The sequence below is a fragment of the Schistocerca cancellata genome, chromosome 4, assembly GCF_023864275.1.
Source record: "Schistocerca cancellata isolate TAMUIC-IGC-003103 chromosome 4, iqSchCanc2.1, whole genome shotgun sequence".
Lineage (NCBI taxonomy): Eukaryota > Metazoa > Arthropoda > Insecta > Orthoptera > Acrididae > Schistocerca > Schistocerca cancellata.
Window position 1 is genome coordinate 43,006,830 of NC_064629.1, and position 26,556 is coordinate 43,033,385.

The following is a 26,556-nucleotide window of genomic DNA, read 5'->3' on the forward strand; positions in this document are numbered from 1 at the left end:
TCTGTAAAATTAAGTTGAATTTTAAATTTCAGTTTTTCTTGCTTTTGACAGGGTGAAGTAGAACAGATATCACTAATGAAACCCAAGGGCATGACTGAAAATGAAACTGGCCTCCTGGAATTTTTAGAAGACATAATTGGAACCTCAAGATTTAAGGTATTTTTTAAAATCTTCCATTGTCACCACTGTCATGTTAAGTGGTGGTGGTGGTGGTGGTGGTGGTGGTGGTGGTGGTGGTGTCGTCGTCGTCGTCGTCCAAGATAATGGTGGCAAAACAGTGGTTATGTAATGATCTTAAAGACACTGTGATGTTAAAGTGATTATTGCTTGCTCAGTTAATTTGTATTAGGAAACTCAAAAGAAACTGAAATGATTGAAACTAGAATATTGGTGGAAAAATATTGCTGTGCAGTACTCGTGCAATGTTAATTTGTGATTGATGAACTGATTGCGCTACTGCTTTTTTAAGTAAGCCTTTTTGATTGGGAGCTCTCCCGTATTTAGCTGCTTCTTTGTTTGTCTTTGGCCGTAAAATTGACATCTGGAGTCAATAATGTCATATTTAAATACCTGAGAGTAACACTGCAGAAGAGTAGGTGTGAAGTGGAACAGTCACATAAGTTGTGGGTGAAGCAGATAGCACATACCAATATATTGGTAGGGTGCTGTCAAACTAAAACATTTTTATAGATAAGGTTATTTGCACCCCCCCCCCCCCCCCCCCACACGCACGCACGCACGCACACACACACACACACACACACACACACACACACACACACACACACACACACGTGTGTGTTGAAGAAATTCTGGTAAGTGGTGATCCATAACAGTTGAGACTAATAGGAGTCGTAGTGTACACAGACAAGGTCACCACAAATTATCACTACTTACTTTCCTTTGTTGGAGACTCAGTAACAGAAATGGCAAAAAATTGATTTCATGTGTTTCAAAGACTTTTAATCTCTCCCTAAAAACATCAAGGAAAATTCAAAACTATTGTTTGTGAGACCAAATCTGCAACTGATTTTAGCCCTTCATCCACCTAGAATTTACTCTCATAAGGACAATGAAGATTAAACAGGTTTTGTATGAACGACTTTGTCTTAATGGACCAATTTTGATGGGTGAATTTTGTATGTCAGTGTGTAAATTAGCTGTCAACTATGTTATGAGTGGGCCGATGATGATGATGATGATGATGATGATGATGATGATGATGATGATGATACTGTGCCAAGTGTAAACTTCTTAAAATAATAATTATGTCATGAACACAGTGCATGCACAGGAAGAGGGAGGGTGAGGTGATGGTGTCTAACATACGAAGTTGCCAATTCTTGCCACACCCACTCATGTAATACTATAGTAAGGGATATTATGATTTTTGTTTCATCATCATCTTTATTATATTGTTTGATATGTTTTCATAACAGTGTTACTATATTGCATGATGGCTTTGTGTATTTTCCTTTCCCTACAAGACACACCAAAAATCTGAAAACAAAAAGTTGTTCTCATTTTAAAATATCTGGACTGATAAAATCTACAGTCTGCATAAATAAGAACGTGCATCAATGAAAAATGTTACTAATGAGAACTGTTTACATAGTGAAAAAGTCAGCTCTATTGATGGAGAAAAGTAGTAGCAGATATTATTTGGCACATGAAGTTTAAAGCAAGAAGGACCTAACTACGGAATAAAAAACTCTGAATACACCTGTCTTGGAGTGACAAGGTGTACACTGTCATGTACATAGGGAGCCAAAGGACAGTACGGTCTCTACCAATGCCTTCATCTGGGCCTTTTAGGGAGATTCATTGCCTGAAAAGGTAAAGGTAGTCGTATACCAATGTGATGTGAAACCCTATGACAACCCCTCCCCAATATTTCAGGATATTACCATCTGGAGTGTTTACCTCCCTTGCAGTGGTGAAGTGTCTCGGAAGATATTTTTTGTGTTGGGTTCTCAGCTTCCCTCACCTTTCCTAATCCTACGTAATTTGGCATAACTTGACCTTTGCCTTTGGCACACTGGTGCCACCACATACTTCATTGTGGCTCATGGAACTTCCTCAAGCATTGGCATTTTCATTTGCAGCACTCGTCTTCTCCCATCCAACCACTGTAGAGTCCACGATGACCTGTGTGATAGTGGCCACTTCGCCACTGACCCTCCCTCAGTATCTCTCCCATGCACACCTGCCCGAATAGGTTCTCAGCAGTGCCGACTAGGGTGCACTCGCCTCTACTGTTGCCCTTAGCTCCCCACTGCATGGATATATCGATAAGGCTGTCCAGAATACAGCTACATTCGTTCTTTCAGCAGCTAATTTAGCAATCCCCTCTTCTTTGGGCCCATGCCTATGGAAGACAGTACCTTGGTCATCAGAAATCGTAGGGATCATTAGAAGCCGTAGGCGGGCTCTCCAATGCCACAAGCAGCACGCATTGGAGGAGGACCTCATTGCCTTTAAGTGGCTTCGTGCCTAGGTTGACCACCTACTAAAACGACACAAGTGAGAATGCTGAGAGTGGTACATTTCAACTGTCGGACCACATACCTCTTCTTCACAGGTTTGGACGAAGATCAGATGTGTCTACAGATACCAGCAGGTGTTGCTGGTATTAACTCGCATGGTGCTGTTTGCATTGACCCAGACTCTCTCACTGAAGATTTTTTTCCTGTATTATGTTAGAGGCTCAGTGTCTGACAGTTATCAACCTGCCTTTTATGTCGTAAAACAGCAGGTGGAGTGAAAGCAGTTGTCTTCTTCACACGCCACCTGGAGCTGTACAGTGTTCCATTCAGTGATTTGGGAATTGGTCAGCATCCTAGCCCGCTGCCTTCATACAACTGCAGAGCCAGATCACATCCACAACCAAATGATCAAGCACGTAGTGGTGTATTGTTAGCGTCATAACCTTGGCATCTTTAACCACATCTGGAGTGAGGGCGAGTTTCCATTGCAGTTGTGAGAAAGCATCATCAGCTCAGTACTGAAACTGGGTAAGCACCCTTTAGGGTGGACAGCTATAGCCCAGTTAGTCTTGCCAATGTTCCCTGTAAGTTGCTTGAATGCATGGTGAGATGGTGGCTGTGTTGGCTGCTTGAGTCTTGGGGTCTTCTGGCTCCATTCCAGGGTGGTTTACACAAAGGCTGTTCCACTACTGAGTCTGGTTTAACTGGAATCTGCCATCCGAAAAGGTTTTGTCTGACATCAACACCTTATAGCCATATTCTTCGAACTGCAAAAGGCTTGACACCACATGGCAACACCACATTCTCTCCACCTTATACGAGTGGGGTCCCTGAGGTCTGCTCCCAATTGTTATCCACAACTTGTTGTTACACCATACTTTTCAGGTTCAAGTTAGTGCTTCCTACAGTAACTCTTCTCCCCCCCCCCCCCCCCCCCCCCCCCCCCCAAAAAAAAAAAAAAAATGTAAGAGAATGGGGTCCCACAGGGGCTCAGTACTGAGTGTCCCTCTCTCCTAGTAGCCGTCAATGGTCTTAGCGGCAGCTGTAGGGTCCCAGTATCAACCTCCTTGTATGCTGATGACTTTTTGCCTCTACTGTTACTGCTCTAGTGTGGGTGTGGCTGAACGTCGACTGCAAGGTGCGATACAAAAGGCACAGGCACAGGCATGGGCCATCACTGATGGCTTCCCATTTTCAGCCGCCAAGACTCGTGTCATGCACTTCTCTCAGCATCATACTGTTCACCCACAACCAGAAGCGTACCTCAGTGACCAACTACTCATTGTGGTGGAGACGTATCACTTTTCAGGACTGGTTTTCGATGCTCAGTTGTAGTGGATTCCCCATCTTCACCAGCATAAGCAAAATTGCTGGCTGCATCTTAATACACTTCGCTGCCAGAGTAACACCAGCTGGGGCGCAGATTGCATTACTCTTCTGCACCTTTACAAAGCACTGATACAATTCTGTCTTGATTATAGGAGTCTGGCGTGGTTCAGCATCACCCTCAGCATTGAGGATACTACATTTGATACACCACTGGGTTTGACTTGTTGCAAGAGCCTTTCCAACTAACCCTGTGACATGCTTACTTTTGGCAGCTGGGGTCCCTCATTCCAGATCGGGTGCCAACAACTTGTCAGTTACGCTACCCAGGCCCGCAGTTCCCCAAAGCATCTGAACTACCGTCTCCTCATTCTTAACACTAAAATCCATCTCCAACAATGGCGGCCCAGATCAGGGATTATGATCACAGTCCACATGTGGTCCATCTGGTTGTTTCTTCTTCCACCTCTCCTCTGGGCCCACAGACCGATCGAGGTGGCGCAGTGGTCAGCATAAGTTACTTGCATTCCGGAGGACGATGGTTCAAACCTGCATCTGACCATCCAGATTAGGTTTTCCGTGACTTCCCTAAATTGCTCCATGCAAATGCTGTGCTGGTTCCTTTGCAAGGGCATGGCAATTCCCTTTCCCATCCTTGACACGATCAGAGCTTGTGCGTCGTCTCTAATGACCTCGATGTTGATGAAATGTTAAACCCAATCTTACTTAACTTTCGTTCCTTCCTCTGGGCCCACTCACGTACATCTCTATGGTACACCCCTTAGCCACAGCTTTATCTTGACTTATCACAAGGTCCAAAAGACTGCTCATCCCGAGGCCCTCCACAGCCAGTTCCACTCCATCCTTGGCACATCCCAGATTTCAGAATCCAGATTTCAGAAGTATTCTATACTGATGGCATGGTGGTTGCTGGTAAAGTAGGCTTTGCTTCTACCCACACAGAACACACTAAACTGCACTCCTTGCCGAATGGCCGTAATGTTTTCACTGTGAAGTTGATAGCCATCTCTCATGCTCTTAAGCATACCCTTTCCCGCACCATCTGCATTGACACCATGAGTAGTTTGCAAGCTCTTCACCAGTGCTATCCTCCCCATCCCTTGGTCACTGCTGTTCAGGATTCCCTGTATGCTCTTGAACAACGTGGATGCTCAGTGACCTTCGTCTGGTCCCTGGGCCGCATCAGGATCCCAAACTGGGAACCAGTAAACCACCTCTTGGGAATGGTATTCTGGAAATAGGCATCTGGTCAGTATTACACTGTTGAGTCTTAGGAATCTGGAATATGAAATGGCTCACTCAGACTTCACCAAACTAAGTACGGGTGATAAAGGAGACTACAAATCTGTGGAGCTCCTCCATGCGCGTCTCGCCCTCCAACATCCTTTGCCGGCTCCGCAACGGCCATTTCTCTATTGCGAGGATCAGTCCCACTGTCACCACTCGTTAATGTAGGGCCACTTAACCTTATTGGCCCATTGAGGGGTTGGCAGAACATTGTTGCCTCCTCAACCCAGACTGGGCTGTGGCTGTCTGGGCTTGGTGGTCCTCACCCTCTCTCTTTTATTCTTCCTCCGACCCTCTTGCGTGATCTGTTAGACTTTTTTGTCGTTCGTATCTTACCTTATGCATGTTGCTAACCTTTTCTAGGCAGGCAGTTTCTGAGTGGGGTACTTCTGGTAAGTGGTGGGGTCTGGAGAATGTCTGTCCGCTCATTGGACACTGCTTTCAGGGGCTTCCGGCTGCTCCCTAGATAGGGCACCGTGCCTGTCTTTCTTCCTCTGTCTCCCTGTATTTTTTATGTCACCTCCGTTGACCTCTGGTAGACTTTGTGGTTCTCTTTTCCTGGGTTTTGTGCGGTAGGCTCTCTCTGATCTACAGTAATGTAGACCTGTCTTTTCAAGGAAAAAGACTGATGCCTAGTAATTTGGTCCCCAACCAAACAGATTTAAATGTAAATTTTGACAAGAAAAACAAAAAGTTATGTTTGGCCAGGGTGCTCCCATTTAATACATGTGAATCAGTGCCCATTGTGTTAGCTGTTTGGCTGTAATGCTGCTGTGGGAGAGGGGATCTGTACAGAACATCTAGCACAAAAACAGTTTCTCACCTTTTAGTGAAGTCTGCAACTGTGACTGGCTCTAGCTGTGTTCAGCTCTCACTTAATCAGATAAGAGACCTGGAAATGGGACAATGGAGGGGTGTCATGATATGGGCATGTTACTTGGTTGACCTTTCGATTTATATTCTCAGGGTGGGGAGTTAATACAGCTTTCTTCGGACTTTGTCGAGTGTACATTTATTTTTACATTACAATTTTCTGCATTTCAACATTTCAAAATCTGGTCATAGTGGAGGCAATCTTCTACAGCTCAAGCAATAGTTACTTTCCCTGTTGATCACATGACATTAAAGTTGTAACTCTACTTCTGGACACAGAATGGTCTTAACCTTCAAAGGAGGTATACCATAACAGAAAAGTTTCCAGGACAAAAAAACTTCAAATATGCATCTCAGCCCTTTGTTTGCTCTACTTTTCCTGCTGCACAGGACAGCGAAACTTGAGCAAGGAAAATTGATGGAATGTAAAAGATTTAGAAGTAAATAGCAGAGGCATTAAGGCATCGTTGGGCACACACAAAAGACACCCTTCAGGGGCCCAAGACTTCATGAGTATGTGCCTGGTGACCACAGGGCCCCAAGCTCTTACAGCATGAACTTCTCACACTGCAAGCCCGGGGGTTAGAATAGACCCGAGGTATTCTTGCCTGTCGTAAGAGGCGTATAAAAGGAGTCTCATACCTTTCGGCCTTTATATGATGATCCCCTGTAGGGTTTGACCTCCATTTTTCAAAATTTTCCTGAAGAATGAGCGAATTGGGCAAGGGTGCCTTACATGGTGCATCGTGTACATCGTGCATTTAGATCTTTAGCCCACTTTCTCGTTGCGGCATTGCAGTCCCGCTCATCCTCCATCTCTTAAGCGAGGACACCTTGGGTGCGTTTTCCTCTACACACTATACTGTGTCGTTTTCTGTGCCGACGATGACCATGGAATTATTTTCACCAGATATCTAGCACGGTAACCAAACCGTTGTGCTGTGGCCGCCATGTACCCTGTTGGTTGTAGCCCCCTGACTACACAGGGATCACTCTGATGATGCCTGTCCCGTTAACTCCCAGAGTATGCCAAGAGGTAGATGCCCATCTCCCTGGGTCACTGGGACTACTGGCAATGGCCATCCTGCCAGGTAGCCCTTGTTGAGGCTGGGTGGCACCCATGGGGAGGCCCCGGGTCGGAGTGGGTGGCATCAGAGTAGATGACACGAGATGAAGCGTACCACAGCATCACGTGCTGGTGATGGAATGCCAGCAATCTCTAAGCATTCCAAGTCTCAGTACAGTGCACAGAAGTACGACCCCAAATCGTTACCCTCCCTGGCCACACCATGGGAAGAATGTCAGGCTAAGGATGGCCGCGGATCTTACTCGCCCCAGTACCTCGTATGTTAGAGAGCTGATGAGGAGTCTTTCATGACAACAAAGCCTCAGTTTTTTGTTGAGCATTTAGAGAAAAAGTTTGAAGTGGAGGGCTTGTCCAAAATGAGATTTGGGTAAGTCTTGATCAAAACGGCATCCTCTGCCCAGTCACGGGAGTTACTCACTTGTGAAAAGCAGATGTTCCTGTAACCATCACGCCCTGTAAGAGCTTAAATATGGTCCAGGATATCATATTTCACAGAGGCCTTCTTTTACTGTCCGACGATGAGCTGCACGCCAATTTAGAGCGGTGAGGTGTAAATTTCATCCAGTGTGTCCACTGGGGTCTGAAGGGTAATCAGGTTGCCACCGGTACCTTCATCTTAGTCTTCGAGGGTGATACATTGCCCGAGAAGATCAAGGTGATAGTCTACCGGTGTGATGTAAAGCCCTATATCCCTCCCCCGATGCAATGCTTTAAGTGCTGGCGGCCATATGTCTTCCCGTTCTACTTTCAGCGTCACATGTCTTAGATGGTGGATGCACATTACATCCGAATACTCCGTGTGCCCCGCCTCCCATCTGTGTCAACTGCGGAGAGCACCATTCGCCTTGCTTGCCAGACTGCAGGATTCTCCAGAAAGAAAGGAAAATTATGGAGTACAAGAACCTGGACAGACTGACCTACACTGAGGCTATGAGAAAATTTGAACGTCTGCATTCTGTGCGTATGACATTGTCTTACGCTACGCCACAACAGTTCTGGAACCATCAGCTCCGCCAACCCAGATCGCCTCTGAGCCGGAAGCCTACACGTGCCCCTTGATGGTAGAGGCATTTCCTTCCCTGTTGCTCCTGCATCACCTACTTCGGGAGCTTCCAAGAACTTTTCTGCTCCTTAAGTTTCGTCCAGGACTGCGCTGGACTTACTCAGCGGAGCAGCGCTTCTGAGGAAGTCCAACGCAGTCCTGGATGAAACGTAAGGAGCAGAGAAGTTCTTGGACCACGACCTCATATCCCGGAAAGTATATGAACAACCATGTCACCCGGTCGTGAAAGCCTTCATCCTCTATATACTCCTTCCACCTTTCTGCCTTCCCTTCTTTGCTTAGAACTGGGTTTCCATCTGAGCTCTTGATATTCATACAAGTGGTTCTATTCTCTCCAAAGATCTCTTTAATTTTCCTGTAGGCAGTATCTATCTTACCCCTAGTGAGATAAGCCTCTACCTCCTTACATTTGTCCCCTAGCCATCCCTGTTTAGCCATTTTGCACTTCCTGTCGACCTCATTTTTGGGACGTTTGTATTCCTTTTTGCCTGCTTCATTTACTGCATTTTTATATTTTGTCCTTTCATCAATTAAATTCAATATTTATTCTGTTACCCAAGGATTTCTACTAGCCCTCGTCTTTTTACCTACTTGATCGTCTGCTGCTTTCACTACTTCATCCCTCAGAGCTACCCATTCTTCTTCTACTGTATTTCTTTCCCCCATTCCTGTGAATTGTTCCTTTATGGTCTCCCTGAAACTCTCTACAACCTCTGGTTTAGTCAGTTTATGCAGGTCCCATCTCCTTAAATTAGCACCTTTTTGTAGTTTCTTCAGTTTTAATCTACAGTTCATAACCAATAGATTGTGGTCAGAGTCCACATCTGCCCCTGGAAATGTCTTACAATTTAAAACCTGGTTTCTAAATCTGTTTTACCATTACATAATCTATGTGATACCTTTAAGTATCTCCAGGATTCTTCCATGTACACAACCTTCTTTTATGATTCTTGAACCAAGTGTTAGCTATGATTAAGTTATGCTCTGTGCAAAATTCTACTAGACGGCTTCCTCTTTCATTTCTTCCGTCCAATCCATATTCACCCACTATGTTTCCTTCTCTCCCTTTTCCTACTCTCGAATTCCAGTCACCTATGACTATTAAATTTTCGTCTCCTTTCACTACCTGAATAATTTATTTTATCTCATCATACATTTCATCAATTTCTTCATCTGCAGAGCTAGTTGGCATATAAACTTGTACTACTGTAGTAGGCATGGGCATTGTGTCTATCTTTGCCACAATGCATTCACTATGATGTTTGCAGTAGCTTACCTGCACTCCTATTTTTTTTTATTTATTATTAAACCTACTCCTGCAGTACCCCTATTTGATTTCGTATTTATAACCCTGTATTCACCTGACCAAGTGTCTTGTCCTCCTGCCACCGAACTTCACTAATTCCCACTATATCTAACTTTAACCTATCCATTTCCCTTTCTAAATTTTCTAACCTACCTGCCCGATTAAGGGATCTGACATTCCATGCTCCGATCCGTAGAACGCCAGTTTTCTTTCTCCTGATAACGACGTCCTCTTGAGTAGTCCCCACCTGGAGATCCGAATGAGTGACTATTTTACCTCCAGAATATTTTACCCAAGAGGATGCTATCCTCATTTAATGATACAGTAAAGCTGCATGCCCTCGGTAAAAATTACGGCTGTAGTTTCTCCTTGCTTTCAGCCGTTTGCAGTACCAGCACAGAAAGGCCAGATCAGTAAATCATCCAGATTGTTGCCCCTGCAACTACTGAAAAGGCTGCTGCCCCTCTTCAGGAACCACACGTTTGTCTGGCCTCTCAACAGATACCCCTCCGTTGTGGTTGCACCTACGGTACGGCCATCTGTATCTCTGAGGCACGCAAGCCTCCCCACTAACGGCGAGGTCCATGGTTCATGGGGTGGTCTGGTATCTTCGCTCAATATTGAACTGAAATTCTTTTCATTATCCATCATACTTCCTGTACTGCATCATGTTTGGTAAAATATTTCACAAAATCGAAGAGATAAAACACATTTTGTAAACTTCACCTGTTGCTGATTTTAGGTCACATATTGCAGTGAATGAAATGTAAGCTATCGAAATTTTGTTTAAAATTGAGAGTAGAATGATACCTCATTTTGTTCACGAGTTATTGGATTTTATATCTGATGGAAAGTCTGGTGCGACTTGCCATGTTCAGTCCATCTGAACTTCTCCCCCTGCTGTGAAATACTAACCATTATGTTCAAGAAAACAGATTCCTACATAAATAATTGAAGTCGTTCAGCTGCAAAATTTTAGAACAAAGTCTGCTAATTACTTTCTTATCGTCACTTACCCTGTTTATTGCCTTGTTTTATTAATTTTTATATTGCGTTTTGCCATTCTCAATTCCATTCTCCATTTTAAATTAAGTTTTAAGGCTTTCTTTATTGTACTTTAGCAAATGCTAATTTATTCTATTAAATTTATTTGCTTTTATGCCTGATACTTCCATTTATGTGAGCTCTTTCATTTCTTCATATGGCACACTTCACATTGCTGCCTAACGCTGCCCTCCTTTATCAGTCCAAAGACTAATTGTCAGCTATGTTTAGTTACTTCTCTTCTTCCTAAAGTTTGATTCAAATTTTACATATCTGTTAGCATTGAGGTCCAGTTGATGTTATCTGAATAGTTTCTCCTTATTTATGAAGATGATAAAAAATTTTATTGTTTATACATTCAGTACTTATTCTCTAGCTCAATGTTGCTTCATTTCTTATCTCGTGTTTATAAACAAAAATTTATGGGACAAAATTTCATTTTCCAGTCAGTCAGTCATGCATTACAACAGTAAATAGTTGGAGCACTAGATAGAATGTTTAGAATCCTATAATCTACATGTCTGTGCACTTTCCTTTGAGAATCACTAATGGAATATCCTGTTAAAAATAATTTGGGTGTAAAGGGTTGCTTTCACCTAACTCATTTCCAATAAAAATGGATTTAAAGTATATTTGGCACTGCAGCCTTGTTTTGGTGGGTCCTATCAATGGAAAGTATTTACTAATTATTGACTGACAGTCCTGAGATATTTGTCTGTACGTATACTTATGTATCTTTGTGCGTGTGAGTGAAATGTGTTTATTCTGTATCAGTGTAACACAATGTTTTGAATATGAAAAATTTTAATCTGACTCAAATTGAAAAAATTCATTTCTCATTTGTTTGATTTTTACTGTCCTCGGAACATTGTTAGATTTTTGTACGGAGTTTTTACTCACAGTTTTCATATATATGAAAGTCAACTTCCTTATTTGTAGTTTTGCGAACCAAGTGAAACTTGTTCATAGAACTTGGACACATTATAGGTGTATAATATCTATTTTTTTGCAATGAAATTTTGCAGCAATTTTTCCTAATAAGCTTTTAGATGAAACTTAATATTTTTGTTTACAGGAACCCATAGCAAAATTAAGAGACAAACTTGAAGAATTAAATACACAAAAAACTGATAAAATGAACAGTTTAAAAATTGTTCAGAAAGAGAGAGAAGAGTTGGAAGGACCAAAAGAGAAGGTTGTATTGTATCTGAGGACAGAAAATGAGATTGCAAAGCACACAAATGAGCTAATGCAAAAATATATGTAAGTAAAATTTGTTACAGTTTAGTACATAATTTGAAGGTGAATAGCAATAATGTGAGCTTTTGAAAAGCAAACGTAAAGACCTATTATGATAGCACTTATTGAACTTGAAATTATTTGCCATTCGATGTGCCAGGAAATGTAAAATTCTTCATATATTTTTATATCATAGCATAATGTAACTCTCAGTTGCATTGTGTTTTTTCACCTATTATTCTCAATAAATGTCCATAAGGAAGTTCATTTTAAATAAGGTAGAATATTGCACTTACTATGAACAGTATGCATTTTTGTGCCATTGCAGTGTGATGATGATACTGCTGTTAGTTACTTTACTGATTATTTAATGTCAGTGTGCATCCTAGGTGGGCTGTGGTGAGAGAATAAAAGGTAAGTTCTTGACAAAGGTGCAGTATGCCACAAAAATATCAAATTCTAAAGGCCTGTTATACCTGTGTGGTAATCTGAAAATAGATGTCTGTAGTACCAACAAATGGGTGAAATTTATATGGAAATTGTGGATTGTAACCAAAATAATTATTTAGATTTTTGCCAGAGCAATCTATCTCAATATCTGCAATGCATCCTTGAAGAGATGCAAATTTCACCTAATCATTTACACCAGGCCGTTCTCAGTCAGTCATCTCTTCGAGTAGTGAAGGATCATCGAATGCTGCTTCGTATGACCCGGCAACCTCCCCTTCCTTGGGTACACTGTGGCAGGAGGGCAAGGCTCACCATCTCGGGATGAAACACTTTCCCATTACCTCGTCTGTACTAGGACAGATGGGGACACATTCACTGCCACGAAGCCATTGTTTTTGTGGAGAATGTGTAGGACAAGTTTGGTGATGTGCAGTCTCTTAGTAAGATGCAGTCGGGCTCCCTGTTGATCAAAGCTGCTTCTACCACCCAATCCGCAGCTCTTCATGCTTGTGATCGTCTCGGGAATGTCAGAGTGTGTATTATGCCTCACCAATCTCTGAATATGGTCGAGGGAGTGATTTTTCATAGGGACATTATCCTCCAAATAGATGGACTCTGGGCTAATCCGAAGCGACGTGATGTTCATTTTGTTTGACATGTGCAGAAGGACCGCAAAGACAACTGCACGAATACTGGTGCCTTCATTCTGGCTTTCGAGGGGAAGGTCGAGGTTATCTGCTATAGGTGTGTTGTAAAGCCGTACATCCCTCCACCTACTCAGTGCTTGCATTTTGGGCATAGCTCTTCCCACTGTACAGTGGACCCTCTATGTGGAGACTGTGGCTGGCCACTCCATGAGGGAAGCCCCTGTATTCTGCCACCAGTGTGAGGGGACAGGAATTCTTTCAGCTGGAAGAAAAGTAGGAGAAACCCAGGAATTTCGTAGTATTCTGGGAATTTTTCATTGATTTACTTTGCACTTAAATTTTTGTAATTTTGACTGGTAAGAAATGATACTCTAACAAAGAGTTTTACTGTATCCTGCTACTGCAGAATAATACCGCAGCAATAAAACATAAACGAGAGGAAAAAATAAAAAAAGTTGCACAGAAAATGCAGCATTTACAGCTACGAAACACAGTGCACACACAAGCGTCTGCCAACAGCAAAATGTCGGCGGTGTTTGGATGAAGAGATTCGATACTTCATAACAACAAAGTGCTTGCGATGAGAAAGATGTCACAACTGTTTATATTAGGTTCATTGGAGTAATTGCCAGTGGGCTCATGTACAGCTGAGCCGCATATGAGCAGTACCTTCTTCCTTCTGGCTACTAGAAATGTGGCGGTTATCTGTGTCAGCAGTACCAATATGCAGTCAGATGCTGCCAGATTCGTGCATGCGCAGAGCAGTCTGAGTTGTAGTGGGGATGGAGGTAGTCTTCATGTGACATGTTTGTTTGATGATTTTACTGTTCCTCTTAATTCACAACTCTCGTGTCAAATGATTCAACAGATCTCTATGGTCAGGAGCTAGCAATTGAATTAAAATATATAAACAATTACGAAAGGCTAAAATATTTTATTAGTTTGTTTTCTGATTTTATTTTCATGGTTTTGGCAGTGGAGCATTAATAGCTGTGCAGAACAATGAAGTTATTTTTGTCAGTTTGCTAAAGAAAATTGAATTTTATTAATCTTTTCTGCAGAGGCAGCTTTTATTTGAAACAGTGTTTCATTTCACACTATTGGCTAGTCTCAGCTGCTCACCGAATTTCAAATGCACTTTTTCACCTTCTGGCATGTATGGCAGTATGCCATAATGAAGAGCCAAACATGAGATAATACAGCACTGGTACTCCAAGAAAATTTGAATCCCAATGACCACAAGGAGAAGCTTAATATCAAGTTGGGTCTACTTCATTGTGAATACGTGCGAACATATGGGCTTCCTACATCATCATAGCTGTGCACCCACATTAACGCCTGTTTTCTGTCACTCTCTGGCAACTGCTGAAACGAATCTATCCCAACAGGTCGTGGGCGAATATTGCAAATGGCAGTTTGAAAAGTATTAATTTGAAAGTAAATTTCCTTTCATGCAAGATGAATTATTTGCATGTGAGAATGTGCAATGAATGTATTAAATCTTGAGAACACTTTTTGACTCTCATTTAAAACTTAACACTTTGAAGATCATTATTTAAAATTTTACTGGCACATTTGTGTGATGTATTAGAAAGTGTAACGAGCTTAGCTTTTGTTGTAGCTACACTATGTATATTAATTCAAACCACTTAAATTTTCCTGTTTGCGTTCATGCTACTTCACAGTAAAATTGCTGTTTGCTAACTACACCATATGTCCTATGCTCTGAATAACTGCCGTCATTGGCTGGCAAGATCACTTGACACGGGCTATGATTAGCTTTCAAAAGTGCATCTCAATCTAGATTCCAATGCTTTGGAAACTAATATGCTGTGTCTGAGTGAATTCAAGTTTATATTTTTGTAATATGAAAATATGCAGCATACAAGTTGCCCAACATCAAAGATACTTCCGACGTGGGTGACCTATTTTTTGTTTGCGGCATTTAGTTTTCGAAAGCGTTGGTAAGTATTACACCAGTGAACAAAACATTACCCATTCAAAAGACTGATATGGTTCACAGATCTGAGGGAAAGTGTACTGACACTTAACATGGAACAAACGTATTTTCACCCAAAAGTGTATTTTTTACTGAGGAAAATCCGGGAATTTTTTCCTTGTCCCTGCAAGGACATTAAAAAATGTACCAAAACTTTGCCCTGTTTCATCTATCCTAGAGAGACTGACCTGTGCTGGGCCAATGGCCTGCATCACCATTTAAGAGTACTGATGGACGATAAATAAAACAAAAGACTCAGAACCTCATCACCTTTCTGCAAACTTCTGGACAGGAAAAAAAGAAAGCAGGACCATGGCTGGTAATGCAATTGAAATTGCCTACATACCTACTGATTGTCCAGGCAAGGCAATACAGCACACAGTTCCAACTGTTGTGCTGTGCGCCTACATCCCACCCTGTGAAGATTTCCAATCACATTATTGAATACAAAATTGTTAAGGCTTTTGTGGTCACTTCCTCAGGTACTGTGGCCGATATTTGACGATTTACTGATGTTCAGCAAGCACAGGTGGCTAGATTTGTCAAAGCTTCACCCTCATTTGCTGGTCGCAGATGGAAGTCGAACTTGTGGCTGCAGGTTATATGTACATGGTGTGCCAGTATCATTCAGCTTTTCCATGGTCTTTAACGCTGTGGTTCTCCCCTTGCTATTGTCAAGTCATTCGCTGCAGTGTGGGACTGCAGGATCTGTTAACCTTAGGCTTTCCTCTTTTTGATGTTGTCATATGGGTGAATTTCTGTAGCTTCTCCAAACAAGCTGTTGTGTTAGCTCTTGTACACAGCAAGAACTTCTGTGTTGGCAAATTTTATGATGTGGTCAGTCTCACACAGAGTGTGCTTCACCAAAGCCGATTTCTCCATATGTCCCAACCTGAAGTGTTTCTTTTGTTTGATGATGAGCCTGGTGTTGATGATCCAGTAATTCCAACATACTTTTCCACCTGTACAGGGTATGTTGTACATTCCTGACATTGCAGGTGGGTCCCTTGTGCTCTGCTGATCTGAGACACTATTTGATCTTATGTGTAATTTTATTCATGTTTGCACAATATATGGCTGATTCTGCCCATCACCTGGGAATTTATGGCAGAAAGGCTGTAGCTGACATTTCATCTTCTGATGGGTCACTTCGCTGAGTGTTTGAGCCCTTGACAATTCTTATATAACTGGAGTAATCACTGCTCCTCACAAGAATTTCCAGCTGTCGCATTTCATGTCTGTGGTGTTGAGCCTCACCCATTTGTCGTGTGTGCATTAAAAGTGTATTAATCACCCCACTTTTCTGACTCGTGGTGATTTGACAATTCGTGGTGAAGTTGTGACAATGTCAACCACTCGTGCTAACAAAACATTGGCTAAAGAACCAGAGACAGATGCCACCGGGCAGTTTGTCAACATTATCGAATGTCTACTCTTACACTATTAAGCTGTCAGTTAATCTGTGTGACTTTATAAGGGGTGTGGTCTCAAAGATGCAGTTTTTACAATTTGTAAGAGAAAAGTTGAGAAAGAGAACCCACTGTATCTTGATTTGGAGAAAGCCTTTTTTGTCCCACACTAACTGATAGGGTAAGCCATTTGAGATTATGATTTTGCTGTTACTTAGTGACTTGGTTAGCTTGTTACTCTGAGACACAAACAGTTGAATGCAATCCCCAGTGAGATTGTTAGCGACCTTCCCAATGATAAGGATGTAAATTGGGGATCTACTTCATCAGCTGTGGGATTTATAATGGGCGCCAACACGGAGGATTTCCATAAAGAACCATGGATTCGGCTGTATGCTACCGGTGTAGGTCCTGCTGTTGCACTCAGAGGAAATTTGCAACATTTAAGTGAAATGTGACATGTGTATAAATGGCCGGAAGACCAAATACTTGGAAATAATGCAAATCTCTGAATCCATACATTAAGTAGCATTATACAAATAAAGAGTGCCTGAGATTCTGTATACAATGGTGGTGATAAAAGTGGTGCACAGTCAATCACTACATCATGGGTCCAGTGGTGTAAAGTCTCAGTAGTTCTAGCAGAAAAATTGCATTCAAAGTTATGAAGACCAAGTCTGTTGGTCACTGGTATGATCTGGCAGAATTTTGGCCAGATCCAAAAACCACTGAGAGAAGTCTCCATATCATGCAAATGAGGATGCTGTGTTAAAAAACAGGAGTGACTTTTGCAGACTGCAAAAGAAACTGCACAATTCACACAGGTTAGCACATAGCCAGTCACTGAGAAAATATATGGGGGCTACCTTCAGGGATATGGACAGTTACAAAGAGCAGCAGAGGGAATAATGGTAAAGTTTGCATACCAGCATGATGCAGGTGTACAAAGGCAATGAGTAAGGTTAAAGAAATGGTTGGAAGATACTCAGTGAAGGGTTGCATGCTGCAGACCTTTGTCTAGGAGACACATTGGATCAAATCAGTTGTTGAACATTGATTCCCAAATAAAAACTGGTAGCAAATTGGAAGAGGCAGTATCCTGAGCAACATAGTTGAAAAATCAGTGGAAATGTAATGGCAGGAGGTACTACAAAATACAGACTATGGAATCCTCTCTCTCTCTCTCTCTCTCTCTCTCTCTCTCTCTCTCCCTCTCTCTCTCTCTCTCTGCGCCATGGTGTAGGAAAACTGTTGGCAGTCAAAACAGCTTCCAGTCATTTTGGAAGATATAAATAAAGGTCCTATACAGGATGATATTACACCATTCTTCCTGAAAAATAGGCATGTGGTGGTGGTGGTGGTGGTGGTGGAGAATAGCAGTCACACACCCTCTCTGTAGATCACAAAGGCTCAGTAATAATGAGACCTGGTGACCCAGTGGCCAGGGGAGATCCAGCAGTTCTCAGTTTCTCATGCTCACAAAACCAGTCCTGGACGATGGGAGCTGTGTGAACAGGGGGCCCTATCATATTGGAACACAGCATCATCATTGGGGGAATAAAAGTTGTACTGCGGGAGGACCTGATCTGTCAGAATCGTCACATAATCATTGGCACTAATGTGAACTTGAGGGGGTAAAGATGGGGCCTGTGGAATACCATGCTGTGGCTGCCCAAATCATCACTGAGCCTCTGCCATATTTCACTCAGCCAGAAGTTGGAAACAGTGTGAAACAAGACACAGTTAACATTCTTCCGTTGCTCCATAGTCCAGGTTTCATGGTTTCCTCACCATGTTTTCCTATTACGTGCATTTGTGCTACTGAATGGTTTTGAAATTCCCTCTCGCACTGCTATTCCCTGTTTATGGAGCTTCCTTGTTTTAGTGCTGACTGGGTTCGTGAGTGTAACATTCAGTTCTGCATTGAATTTTGCAACTGTCATCTTATTTTTCATCACAATGCACTTCAATGACTGATTACTCCACACACACTTTCGTCCATATTGTCACTTTGCAGCTGATGTTTTTCCACTTTCTCTGTATGTAGTATAAATCATCGTTACAGTGCCTCTTGAAACACCATACATTTAAGACTACCTTGGTTATGGAAGCATCCACCATATGAGCTTCAACAACTTGCCCACATTTGAATGGAGTCGCAACTACAGTGTGTCCTTAATTGAAGTTCCAGTTTGAAAACATTGTAGAAAGAGAACCACTGATCAGAGTGATGTCAAATTTGAACACTATGTTATTGACACAGGGTGAAAAGACATAGAACAAAAAAATTATGAAAATTTGACGAATCGATGCACTGCGTCAGAATATGTGCACTAACAGATACGTAGCACATTGCTGTGCCTCAGTTTGCGTCACACAAACTCAACATAACTACAGTAAACTCCCATTTACCTGAATTGCGTTTATTGAAAATCCGCTTTATCCGAACAGATCTTTCTGATTTTCATGGCTATCATTGGCGCTGTCGGACACATTGCGCAGCTACGCTTTTGTCTAGCTAGACTGACACTAGACAAGTTTAAATTTGTCTGCGCCTGGAGCCATGCATTCACTGGTGTTTTTTGGAAGTCTGCTGCTAATCAGTACACTGGCATGTGTCAAAAGTCCGAATGTCATCAATTCATGCATGTGTTGGTTGAAGTTTTAGCTATTTCTTGCTCGTATTGCGTGGTTTCATGCCATTGTGATCTATTGGAACGCCTTGGAAGTACAGTACATACAGCACGACGTAGCCCTGTCGAAACAGACACTGAGAGTGCGGCGCCAAACAATTTCCACCTGTTGTTGATACATCAGACGAAGCCGAGCATTTAACAATTTAACAGTGAATGTACAACACACTGTTGTGTTGCCGCGTTGGCCCAGGTAGGACAGGGGAGAGGGATAGATGTATCAAATGTTTTCATTCGATGGCTGCCACAGCCTGGTTTCAAAAGTCAAAAGCTTTGTCTAGTGCATCCTGAGTATTGTCAAGTCGTGAGTATGTGTTTTTTCGATTTAACATTTTGTGCTCGTGCTACGTGCTTGAGAATGTCCAGTGGCCAAAATCCAAAAAAGAATCAGTCGAGTGTCTGTAAAAAAATGCTGAATGTGATTATGGGCGCATCACAAAAAATGTCATCTTATTGAAACAGAAGCTTCGCACTTTGCAGAGAATTGATGCTGGTGAGCCACCCACAAAAGTTGCTGCAGATTTTAATGCCGGTAGGAGTACAGTTACTGATTAGAAGACAAATAGGTCAGAAATTGAAAAATTTTGTTCCATCCAAGCGTCAGGCAGTGCTTTGAAATCTTGAAAAACAATGAGAAAAGTTGCATATCCTCAGTTAGAAGAGGCCCTACTTTTCTGGCACGAACAAATAAGAGCCAAAGGTGTGCCAGTTTCAGGTCCTCTACTTTGTCAAAAAGCGATGATGTTTTGTGAGCTGATTGAAGGAAAGGGGCAAGAATTCCTTGGAAGTGATGGCTGGCTGGATTGGTTCAAGAAGTAGCATGGCATTTGTGAAATTGTCATCAGCAGCGAAACATTATCTGGGGATGAAGCCGCTATTGCTGATTTTAAGAAGAAACTGCACACAATCATCAACAAAGGAGGCTAGACTAGCGATCAGCTTTTTTACAACTGTGATGAAACCGTGTTGAATTACGAAATGTTTCCAACAAAAACCCTTGCCTCTAAACAAGAAAAAACTGCATAACTGCATCTGGATATTTAAAGAAAAAACAAAGTAAGAGTTACTGTCCTCGCTTGCAGTAATGCCACTGCCAGTCATAAACTGCGCTTTGCTTTAATTGGCAAATCCAAAAAAACCAAGAGCATTTAGATGGTGACCAGCTGATGCACCTCTGCCATTGTGGTACACGAACCAGTCTAAGGCATGGATGAATGGTGCCATCTTCAAAGAGTGGTTCCAGGCAGTGTGTGTTCCAGCTGTAGAAAAATACATGGAAGAAAATGGACTTCCTTGAAAAGCACTACTTCTTGTGACCAACACTGCTCCTTAGACAGATGATCTACAAGATAAGGATATCAAAGTTGTTTCTACCACCAAAGTCACATCTGTCAAACGATGGACCAAGGTGGTGTTGATGCGATGAAAAAACATTACAGAGTGCAAGCTGCTGGAATACTTGATCAGTGCGATTGATGCTGAAGATTTTGTGCAAGCTCTTACCTCCAATTTATCTCATTATGTCTTGGAAAAAAACTCTTAGATAAGGCAACTCGTCAGTGGTGGGAAGGAGGCGGCAACACCGAAACTAAAGATGACATGCCAGAAACAGATGAAAATGACATAATTTCGGTGAACGTACTGGAGAAGCTACAGAGTTGTGGAGACACGAACTTCGAAGACGTTGGAGAGTGAATGGAAAGACATTTTTGATTTGACTAAGGAAGAAATCGTCCAAATTGTGACAAATCAGAAAGCTTCACAAGAATGTGTGTCTGATGACGAGGCAGAGAAAAAGATTCCTCACACAGTCGGTTACAAAGTGATCTAAACTGCCCTGGAGTGCATTAGGAGGAGGCAACTTTTCCCGAAATAGTTTGTTTCCAGTGTTGGAGATTATTGCTGCAACAAAAGTTTCTCAAGCCAAAAAACAGAAAGCCATTACAGACTTTTTTACCAAAAAGATAAATTCTAATGAAATGTCCTAGAACTTCAATATCTTTAAGTCAAAAGTTTTTTTTACTTTAAAGTTCCTGTAGACAAACGTTTTGTTCCTTTGAGTAATCTCTAGATTTGTTTCATAATTTTGTACAGTAGGTTATTTTTTATTCAAAAGAGTAAGCAATAAAATTAAAACTCCTGTTTTTCCTGCTGCCAAATAAGGTGGGTTTTTTCTGTAACTATGCAAAATAAACGAGCTTTGTTATTCAGCATTTAAAAACTTGGAGGTTTCAATCATACTATGGTGCCTTTTTAACATAACACAAATTTTTTTTCAGTCAAAAACATGCAGGCGTATTCACAACCATATCAGTAACATTCTATGTACCCTATACAACTTTTACATTCATATCTGCAGTATTGACGCAATTTGAGGTTTTTTTTATGCATGAAAACAGAGGAATTTCGGTTTATCTGAAATTTTGGTTATCTGAACCAGCAGCTGTCCCCATCATTTCAGATAAACGGGAGTTCACTGTATCTCCATAAAGGATCACACAGTGCTGGTAAAACTCCTTTACAAGAACAGTGACTTTGCACCAGTAGCCCTCCAGAAGCTCCAGTCACTCAAGGGTATGAGAAAGTTCAATGTCTACTAAGGGGCTGGAAAGAATGATTACGAAATTTGACAAGGCAGGTTCTTTCGAAGTGCAGTATGGCAGAGCAAGAACAGCAGCTGATCTGATGTCTGTCAAAGCATTGCAGGAAGGACTGAGTGGTGGTGTTTGAACATGCTGTGCACAGGATATTGCTCAAATGTTGGACGTGTCTGAGAGCACTGTGCATAAAATCCTTCATAATATGCTGTATTGCTATCCATACAAAATCACCTGTGTTCAGGACCTGCTGACCTGCCAGCAAGACAGACATGTGCTCTGGAATTTCTTGCTCGCATGGAAATGGACAGTGAATGGCGCTGGAACATTCTGTGGCAGATGAAGACCATTGCCATCTCAAAAGGACATGTCATTACGCAAATTGCAAAACATGGACAGTGGAAAATTTTCAGGCACATTGTCATTCCAACCTTTCAGCAGCATGGATCTATGGGTAGGATCATTTTTATGCAAGACAGGGCTTCTCTGAACACTGTACAGCTGGTGAAGCAGCTGCTGCAGAGGCATGTTGGAAATGCTAGAATTATCAACCATCATTTCCCTACAGCCTGGTCATCCGGATTATCTGATCTTAACCCGTGTGACTTAGGGCTGTGGGGTTATCCAGATGATGTTATATTCAGTGCTGTAGATTTGATATCATTCTGAGCAGTTCTTCTTTCTCTACAGCATTTTGAAACTGGAACATTAGTTATGGACACACTGTACTTGTAATGTATTTATACTGACGGGCTTCATTTGTGGTCAAATAAGTGTGTGACTGGCAGGCTTGGCAAGCATCAATATTTAAGTTCAAGCATGTATTTCTTGTGTTTCCGTATTTCTTGTTTTCCTCCTGCATATCAATAGAGTAAGAAGATTGAAGTTATAGGAAAGTGTGTGTCTAAATCCTATATGGGACAACAGATCTTACTTTGTGGATCACTTCTGTCATTTAGGAAAGAGAATCAGCAGCTGATTGATATAAAGGAACAGGAAAAGGCTGAACTCCAAAGTAAATTGAAGGGGAAAGGAGAAGAAGTCAAAGAAATACAGCTCCAGAAGAAGAAGGTGAAAGAACAAATCCAGGGATTAAACCAGTATGTATTAGACAATGTACAGTTAATACATTGTATGTTAACATAAATTATTCATTTGATTATTTCATTTTACAGAGAGAGAGATAAGCTTATTGCCGAGAAGGACAAATTAAATGCCCAGTTTCAAGCATACAATAATGAGGATGCCAGCCTCCAAACAGAAGTTGATGTGTCTAAGAAGACTATGTCGAGAACCAATGAATTACTTGCAGATGAGAAGAAAAAGGTACTTTTTGGAAAAATGTTCTAATTCAGTTTTGGAAAGACTGGATTGACTTAGTGTGCGTTTGAAATATTGTACAATTATTTTCAGAGATAACTAGAACTACTGGTTCTATTTTTCATCCATTTTGTAAGTACCTCTGGCAAAATAATTTTTAAGTTAGGTGAGCGCATGGACACAGGACTAGGACCTCATCCCTGCCTGCTCCATTCCCTCAACCCCCTCTCCCGTTTCCCACAACCAGATACATGTGTTTATTTAAATATGTTGATCAGTGTATGGAATGATAGTCAATTATGACATCTTATTTACTTTTTACAAAATTAGCTTTGAATTGTTTATTGATTCCTGATTACATGAGTTTGTGACAAGCTTGTTTTGGCATATGTGCCATTATCAAATGTTCCTGTTGGCATTACACTTCTTCCTGTTGACATTACACTTCTTCCTGTTGGCATTACACTTCTTCCTGTTGGCATTTCACTTCAGTCATTTTATTCTGTCTCTTATGAAATGGTACTAAGATATTGTGGTATTACACTTACTTCTAACAGTGATGTCCATAATTCATGTTGGAATGTAAGTTCTTTCATGTACTATGTTGTTAACATCGGTCACATATTTATGTTCTATAGAATACTACTAGTGAAATTTTGTATTTTCTTTTTAAAGTTGTAAAATGGCAGATTGTTCAGATGATGCTTTGTTTGCAAGTATAGTATATCTTAGATACTGGAAGATTTTTTATTTAGCTCTCAGGGCTTAGCATTCATTGTGTATGGGCTTGGTGACCTCAGGCTTCCTGAGCTGTAGACTGGTGAATGCTGTCAATCCTCTGCCATTGTAAACCTCTGGGTCTGCTTCAGCAACCACTGTGTGGTGCAGTGGTGGAATGAGTCACAGGGACTGGATAACTTGTCTTAACCGTGTGGATCATGAGAACAGTATAAACGGTAAGAAACCTCAATCTTAAGTTGTGCTATGCGCTGAGATGCATGGCTGTTAAGGTGGAACGGTCATTAGCGGGTGGCCTCTGGGGACCTTAATTGTATAAGGCTTACTCAGGCAAGAGAGGCTCCGAGTGGACCCTTATTTCCCAGCTGCTTGCGAGACTGAGATGGAACTCTCGAAATTAAATTCAGTTCCCAGCATGATGGGTTTACCATCTGGGAGTATTTGCACCCACTCATCCAAGTGAATGATAAGGCAAGGCATCCCGATAATCAAATAGTGTTTAGCAACAATGCTCAAGAAATTTTAAATCAAAATGTTTGTAGTGGTAAAGATTGAGGGGGCATTTGAGTGTGTCCCTCTTCCACACTCATAATGGCTTAGAAGGGCTTGCTGGTACCTTAGTCCATTAAGCAGTTATGTAATGGTTCCTTATTGGTTGAGATAAAAGGGGTGAAGCAGGTGGTACTCCTTAGGAAGTCAGAAAAATTGGGTGACTGACATAATTGTTCAGTTGGATAACTCCTTCAACTCAAGCAGGGGTGTGGTCACATACCGTGATATTATGGGCATGGATGTAACAGAGCTAAAACATGAATGGGCATCACAGGGGACGGTGGGTGTGGAGCAAAAGTCACGAAGGAATAATGGAGAAATTGAAGATCACCACCTTCATGCCCTAGGGCTGGGTTCCTGTGCCTTAGGGTTACCCCTTATGTACCTAACCATATGCGGGTGTTCATTGCGGAAAATTATGTGACAACAAAGTCGTTGAAACAGTATGTTCAGTTGTTTGCTGAGAAGTTTAAGGGTGTCAAAATGCCAGCAAAGAGTGCCTTGCAATGCATTGCCAGAAAGAGGCCTTAGATATTCCAAAATGTGTGCACACACCAGAAAATGTGGCTGCAATTCAGCAGAAAATTTTTCAGAATCCTGTCAAATCAACCCAATGCCGAGACTGGCATATCATGTTGATCATGCGGACAAATGCTCCACTTGGACCTGCACATAAATCCCTATCAAGTGTCTGTTGTCATGCATTAAAATCAGCAGATGCTCCTCAGCACCTCCAGTTTTGAAATTGGCCGTTCACTGAGATAACAATGAGTGGCGTGGACGTGGATCTGTTCTTTATGTCTGATGAAGCATGGTTTCATCTGAATGGTTATGTCCACCCACAGAATCACTGGTTCTGGATAGTGGAGAATCCACACAACTTCCACGAAACACCATTGCATGACTAGAAGGCTGGGGTGAACACTGGAACTCTGTTCTCTGGTCCAAATTTATTTTCCCTATCTTGCCAGTGATTTGGCCCTGCAATGCTGAGTTGTGGAGGTTAAGCGACCTGTGTGGTTTGTGGGAAGATAGCACATGACTCTGAGACTGATTGCCCTTCTCCAACAATATTCATTATTTGCTCTGGGAGCCACCTAGTCTGGAGCCGAGGCCGCCCCGTTTTTGTTGAGGAATGGAAAAGTCAGGAAATAACTGACAAGCAGAAGCAAAAAAAGAATGTAAGGTGACAAAACACTGCATTTGCCACCTGATGTGCTTTCTTCATGCAGAAACCTGTTCTCATAGTGGCTGCTTTGATGTGGAAGACATCCCCTGCACCATTATCAACCACCAGCACCTGTAGTTGCAGCTGTGTGTGCCAAAGCACAGAGAGTAAAGGCATAGCAATCCAGGCAGCTACAACAGAAGAGATGAGCAAGATTTTCGCAGAAAGCAATGAGAAGTCGCCCCCAAAAGTAGAGTGCCTCTCAGCGTCCCCTTTTCTAAGCATCCTCAGAGAGAAAGTGAGCGGACAAAGTGTCACAACATTTGGGTCAAAAATTATTCCGGGCACATCCTGGCTTGTCTGATTAATGAGGACATAAGTTTCAGGATTGCCACACGTTCTGGAAATCAGGGAACCCCAAACGTATCAGGGGAATTTGAAAAACATTGGAAAATCTCATTTTTGTCTCAGTAGATGAAATAGTTCATATACTGAGTTGTTATGCATTGTCGCTGGTTGGGCGCAGCTGAGTACATGTGCCGCTTCCATACTCTTATTCTTACTGCTTCTTCCCTTCCTACCACTGCCCTCAGCTTGTAGCTAGTGCTGTTACCACTTCTTGCCCTAGCGTAGCAGCTGCCAACGAGAGGCAGGGAGATGTGAGGATTGGTTTGTTTGGATCCGATTCTCAGAGATTGTAGACATAGTGACTGGAGACGGCAGTCAGCTGTGTGTGGGTTGTGTCTGAGTGATTGTGTGAATGTGCATGTGTTCTCATTTTCTGTGGCCAAAAATTTAGTTCTGAGTGTGTAATTGCCTTTTCTACATTCCTGTCTGTGGCTCAGCGATAATCTTTATGGTGAGTTGCTACTTATCTTCATTAGTATTGATTCTCAGAGTATTTGTGCAAGTTATGTGTTGCATGGATTGATCACTGCAGTCACATTTCATTAACATGCTGTCAGTAACGCATGAATAGTTGGCCACACAAGTGGATTTCCATGACAGGCCAAAACAGGAGGTCCTTACTGCATGTATCTCTAATGGATCAGGCCTGCCGATCTGAAGCACATAGTTTCCAACTAATGTTCAGGCCCTGCCCATCGTGTCTGGTCTTACTGATCTGTCTTCAGGCTGGGTTTGTCTGTGTGTGGTGTAGTATAGCGGATTTTCGTGGTTTATCCACAGACCCAGGACTGCGTTGCTCCTCAACAGGCTTAAAGGGCATGGGCGATGGATTTCAAGAATTAA

The 26,556-nt window shown here is 42.0% G+C and overlaps 1 protein-coding gene across 1 annotated transcript in view; it reads left to right on the forward strand.

Annotated features, from left to right (window-relative positions):
- Positions 1 to 26,556, forward strand: part of LOC126183265 (structural maintenance of chromosomes protein 4-like) — a 251,337-nt gene that overhangs the window by 63,827 nt on the left and 160,954 nt on the right. Inside the window, exons 4-7 of the mRNA XM_049925088.1 lie at positions 52 to 156; positions 11,569 to 11,756; positions 22,487 to 22,627; positions 22,703 to 22,853. Of these exons, the coding sequence (XP_049781045.1) occupies positions 52 to 156; positions 11,569 to 11,756; positions 22,487 to 22,627; positions 22,703 to 22,853 (585 nt within the window). The remainder of the gene's footprint in view (positions 1 to 51; positions 157 to 11,568; positions 11,757 to 22,486; positions 22,628 to 22,702; positions 22,854 to 26,556) is intronic.